The 5,713-nt window shown below is 34.6% G+C and overlaps 1 protein-coding gene across 2 annotated transcripts; it reads left to right on the top strand.

Moving 5' to 3' along the window:
* The first annotated feature begins 2,575 nt into the window (after positions 1-2,575).
* On the top strand, positions 2,576-4,718 carry LOC140780188 (large ribosomal subunit protein eL32z-like). Of its 2 annotated transcripts, none has more exons than XM_073125588.1 (4): positions 2,576-2,709; positions 2,869-2,963; positions 4,145-4,326; positions 4,415-4,718. In XM_073125588.1, the coding sequence occupies exons 2-4, from the start codon at positions 2,874-2,876 to the stop codon at positions 4,542-4,544; spliced, it is 402 nt and encodes a 133-aa protein (XP_072981689.1). In that variant the 5' UTR covers positions 2,576-2,709; positions 2,869-2,873; the 3' UTR covers positions 4,545-4,718. The 2 variants fall into 2 exon arrangements, with proteins under 2 accessions (XP_072981689.1, XP_072981690.1); XM_073125589.1 differs by having other exon boundaries at positions 2,650-2,709; positions 2,872-2,963.
* The last annotated feature ends 995 nt before the right edge of the window (positions 4,719-5,713 follow it).

The raw sequence follows: 5,713 nt of genomic DNA on the forward strand, positions 1-5,713 counted from the left end.
TCGCCTAATCCGTAGTTTAGCATTGAACCAAGGAGATAGGAAGCCAATCGAAGCAATAGAGAGAAATTAGGACTATCGACACATGCCATAATCCAAGAAATCCATTGACGAGGGAAATTCATTTTATACATAAAAGATTGAATTAGTGCCAACTTAGCTTATTATAGGTTTTTTTTTCCATGTCAAGCTTAGCCAATTTACAAGCACGCCATGTTTATGTTTGTATTTGCAACTGCTTAATAATTCATATTAAACTAATTGTACAAATGGATCCGATCGAAACACCCCAAACTTAATAGATTGTCCCCACTATTTTAAGAGCTGGATCATGCTCCTTGTTGGGTTAGAATTCTTACATATATAGAGGTATTAGGGTTGCATCCATTTATACTTTTGTGCTAATTTATTGATGGTATTATGCTCAATTTCTTATTCATGGTTTAGAGGAGAGTTATCATTATTCACATTTTATATGTTTGGCTACAATACTGATGTATAGGATGTAATTATAATCATAGATAATGACATGTTTGGTTGTTAAATATACAAGATTATTTGCTTTTAGAGATATTTTTGTCCCAGAATTATGGTTGCCGAATCACATAAGAGAATGTTAAATGTTAATCATATTCTGAGTTATATTTTATTTAAGCGGTGTTTGACTACAAACTAAACCAAACATCGTACACAATAAAAAAAATATCATGTGTCGATCCCTTCATTAGAGATTTGATCCTAAAAGAGATTTCATCTGTTCGACAATCATGGAACCAAAACCAAATTCTAATTGTAAACTTCCTTATAATTTCCCACTATCATCATCTTCCTTTTTAAGTTTCCAGGAATGAACGAGGGTAGGGATACTCGTGATCACTTCATTCGGACCAAGGTGGGGTTGGTCGTTGATTACCACTTGTGCTAGTAGGTCAGCATCTCAAAAGGCTCTCTCGATGGCCTCTGACTTCGTCACTGTTGTCGGCCTCCTCCACGGCCACCATGGTAGCTTCTTATTAGCCGAACGCAAGGAGACCTACTTCGTCTTTGAGTGAAAATGGTTGAGCTCATGGCGGATGACCGGGAGTAGGTGGAAGAAGGATTCCACCGGCGAGGAGGAGATGGTCGTCCTCAACTTCAGCGAGACTATGTGATGGAAGAAGACGTTGTTGTTCGACCTCACCGACCGAATACGATTGTAACAGTGGGTTCGTCATGCCCATTGGAAACCACCTGGCTTTCATAGTTAATTAGTGGAAGACTTTCAAGAAGAAGAAGAAGAGCTACATATTTGTCTTTTTCTTTTGACTAGTTGAGAAAGAAGAGGTGTGAAAAATATTTTATTTTTTTGAAATTAATGGAATATTCTTCGTTCCATCGGTTATTGTGAGATTAAATTGTTGGGTTTTACTTAACTAAGTTGGTTTGAGCTACCTCCATGAGGTGAATTACTTGGCTAATAAGTGATTGAGTTAGACTTTTGTTAAAAGATACTTTTGCTCATACCACTTAGTAAAAAAAAAAAAAGACAAGAGAAAATGAGGTTTTTTTTTCTCCACATACAACAAGAGTTTGCAACTAGAGGATTTCTTGGTTAAGATTAAGGCACAAGGATTTTTTTTCTTCACATCTACAAGGGTGTTCTTGCTTCAAGAAGATTTGGGTTTCTCTATTGGAGGTGTTCTCTGAACTTTGAAATTTGAAGCTAAGGTTACTAGTTCCTTGTGAATGGCATTCTTGTGACCTTAGAGAATTTTGTGGTAATCTTCTTTGTACCAACTCTCTTGATAGTGGATTCAATTTCATGCTCCGTGAATTTTTCCTTTGAGAAAGGTTTTATACATAAATTCGGTGTTCTAGCTTTCTTTGGTGTTTGATATTGTTAATTGCATATCTTTTTTAATTGATATCAATTTTAGCTTCTATTGTCATAGATCTCTGAGGTGGAAAAGAGAGCTCATTTCCAACATAAACCCAATTCAAAGAGTTTTTCTTTTAAGTTAAACTCATAATGCATGATCGAATGATAAATATAGATAATATATGGTGTAAATAATTTCTTTTTTTTATAAAAGTTAAAGTGTAAATAATAATAAAAGTAAAATACATTATGTTTTCGATCAATTTTTCTAAATAAAATTTTGACATAAGAATTTTATATAAGTTTTTCTAAATAAAATTTTTCGATCAATTTTTTCTAAATAAAATTTTGATAAATCAATTTTTCAATCCGTTTTTCTAAAATAATATTTGACACAAATGTTATAACCTAGCTCAATGTAAAAAAATTTAAGTTACTAAGGCGAAAGCCCAAGAATTTATATAAACTCTTTCATTTTTTCTTCATTTTTTTTTATTTTCTTAATATGGGACTAAATCATCATACCATACGTAACACCCAATAAATAGAAATATTAAAATCGTTAAAAGTGGAAGCCTCATAGGAGTGTCTAATAAGATAAGAAGTAAAGAGATTGCAAGAATGATCTAATACCATTTGATAATTTAATTTAAGCGGGTATATATATTTCTATTGATTTCAAACCCGTTTCCAACATTTTGGTTTTGGATCGGATCTTTGGTATCGGGTCTAAATTTGGTCACAAGACGCTGGCGCGGGTCACATCATTGTATATATAGATGGAAACCCTAACCCGGCCGCCGCCTCTTCCTCCATTCTAGAATTCGAGTTTGTGTCGGCAGAGGAGCGCAGCTGTAATCCCCTCTTCCTCATCTCATTTCTTCTGTTTAGAATTAGGATTATGATTATGACCAATTTTTCGAACCTTTTTTTTCCTATTTCGAGGTAATCTTTGATGTATTAATTGTGAGCTAATTAGTGTCGTTTGTTTCGTGGATTTTGATGATGTGAAGAAGAGATGGCGGTGCCGTTGCTTGCGAAGAAGATCGTGAAGAAGCGCGTGAAGAAGTTTAAGAGGCCGCAGAGTGACCGCAAGATCTGTGTAAAGGTATGACCTTTTTGTTTGGTTACCTCACTCTTTTTTCTTACGATTGTTTTAGATGTGCTCTTCGTTATGCTTCTTTAGTTATGTGTTAATTATAATGGAGTAGAGTTTGATATATTTTGAGATTAGGAATAATGCATTATATAAAGTGGTGGTTTTGAATTGCTTGTGTTCGTAACCTACGCATGGTTGATGTTAACCCTCTCGAAACCCTATGATTTTTTTCCCAAAGAACAATGGGAATGGTGAGGATTTCTTGTTGAAATCTAAGAATGTAGTTTGATTGTTTACCGTAGTAGAGTCTAGTATCTGATAGGATTCCTTTGCTTGTAAGTCATCTATACGATTGTTATTATTGCATGCTAGAGTTCTTATTATCTTAAATATCTACTATGTGCTTTGTGAAATCTAGTTCAAGATTCTCCGAGAGAGAAGTGCTTATTCCTGAATGTGGGGTTTAGTATGTTTATATCTGAATTATTGGTAAACACGGATTAGACTGTTGCAATTAATCTCTATCAATGGAAACTTTGGGGACACACATCTTTGCATGTGAAACAAGTTAAATTACTGTTGCCAAGCTGAACCTACATCTTGTATGCAACACAAGTTAAATCATTGTTCATACATGGTGCTACTCGTTTAAAGATATGCTTATCTATTCTGGGAGACCTTAGATGAATTTATGTAATTTCTCTATTAGCTTTTCATGTTCCATATATGATGTTGATCTTGTGGTTATAACTTCTCATAAAATAATCTATTATATCCAGAATATCAATGAAACCAATTCTTGTGGGTTCTAACTTCCTTTCTTGCTAAAGAACCTTGCACTAACTGAATTAGAGAATAAGTAGATGACTTCGGCTCAAAATGGAAATGGCCATGCGTTGAACTTTTAATCATGGAATTAATTCCTATTTCATATTGCAAGTTCATTACATACTAACATACCAAACCAGACTGGAACTGGGAGATCTTCCTTTCTGTTAGCAGAATAGGCAATTGCCTTGTATGATGTCATCTTATACTCCTCTTCTACTATATTTTCCTTTTCTAGTTCAATGTTTTAATTCATTGATGTACTTTTTTGGTACTTTCACATCTGAGCAATTAATTACTGTAAGATGTACTTGATATGGTTTTAGCTCACCATATAATGTTGATTGAATGTTGTGTGATAGCCAAGTTGGCGTAGACCGAAGGGTATTGATTCCCGTGTCAGAAGAAAGTTTAAAGGATGTACCCTGATGCCAAATATTGGGTATGGTTCTGACAAGAAGACCCGACACTACCTGCCGAACCGATTCAAGAAGTTCGTTGTCCACAATGTTTCTGAATTGGAATTACTAATGATGCACAACAGGTATTGTTGTCTCAAATATTTGTTAATTTCTTCCTCTCTCAGATCTTAGTTGTTGAGCTTACAAGATCCTGTAATCTTCCCTGACCAGGACCTACTGTGCTGAAATTGCACATGATGTCTCCACAAGGAAGCGCAAGATGATTGTTGAGCGTGCCGCACAACTCGATATTGTTGTTACCAACAAGCTTGCTAGGTTGCGTAGCCAGGAGGATGAGTGAGCTGCTCGTTAAATTAAGTTGCTAGGCGAGCTGATCTATCTATGAGGATTTGGAATCTAATTTCCACTCAGCAAGTTTTGATTTTATTCCTGGGCAAACATTTTGTTACTACTGTTACGTTTTCGGATACAGTGTGCAAAGTTTTAGTTAGTTAATGACTTGCAGTTTTTCTCATCTCGAGTTTTATTTGCCCATCTGAAGTTTTTTAGCCTGTTTAGTATTGACTCAGCACCAGTATTTCTTTCTTGTATGAAGCTGCACAAATATGAGAGTTGCAAGATTGACTATTATTGCACAAAGATGAAGCATGCAGGTTTCCCCTCTCTTGTGTCTCGTGGTTTACAATTGGCGGTTGCACCTTCCAGGATGAATAGGTTGTATCATATACTCACTGCTGCATGTGTTTGCTCATGGCGAGGTTTTATTTGGTTTCAAGTACGAGAAGTTGTAGTGGAATATGTGATATTACAAGTGAACCGGGGCTACGGTACTTATTCATAAATTAAATTCTTCTCAAACATAATCTGCAACTAAATACTAGTGCATATTTTAGTCAAATTTTATAAAATAAGTTATATAATAAGTTATTCATAGAATTTTATAAGTGTTATAAAATTATAGATATTTTTCAAGTAAGATTTCGTTAACATATTTATTCACTGTTTAATAATCACATATATTTTCACATAAGCTGAAAGATAAAATCTGAGTAAAGATATAGACGTACTTGTTTTTAATCTAAATGTTGCATAGAGATAAGAAAAATCTTATGCACAACTAAGATCCCCAAATTTTTTCTAACATTGCAGCTGCATACTCGCTCAAGCCAATCTGGAAGTTTATTCTCTGGGATTATTAAATTTTTTCATCTGAAAACTAAGTTTCTACATTAGTTTGAACACTAAAATCCGAGGAATGGTGAATGAAAATGACTGCTGAATCGACGATAAGCCTTCTCACTGTTCTCATACTCAGTGACCGTTACTAAAGGCAAAGAATCCATTTACTTCTCACGCATTTATTGCACATAAGCAAATTGAATGCCTAATTATATTGTAGTGTGCTTGATCAATTGATTGATGTCTTCATATAGAAAGTAAAGGAGTGCCGAAAAAGTATCCTAGCCAAATGAGAGAAAAAAAGTGATCTGATCAAGAAGAAGAAGAGAG

This window comes from Typha angustifolia, chromosome 3 (genome assembly GCF_048772165.1).
Source record: "Typha angustifolia cultivar Huaian chromosome 3, ASM4877216v1, whole genome shotgun sequence".
NCBI lineage: Eukaryota > Viridiplantae > Streptophyta > Magnoliopsida > Poales > Typhaceae > Typha > Typha angustifolia.

What these genes read in the sequence shown, in the direction of transcription:
- LOC140780188 (XM_073125588.1), top strand. Translation starts at nt 2,874, where the DNA reads ATGGCGGTGCCGTTGCTTGCGAAGAAGATCGTGAAGAAGCGCGTGAAG. An exon ending in ACCGCAAGATCTGTGTAAAG is followed by an intron (nt 2,964 to 4,144) that starts GTATGACCTTTT and finishes GTTGTGTGATAG; the next exon opens with CCAAGTTGGCGTAGACCGAA. An exon ending in TTACTAATGATGCACAACAG is followed by an intron (nt 4,327 to 4,414) that starts GTATTGTTGTCT and finishes TTCCCTGACCAG; the next exon opens with GACCTACTGTGCTGAAATTG.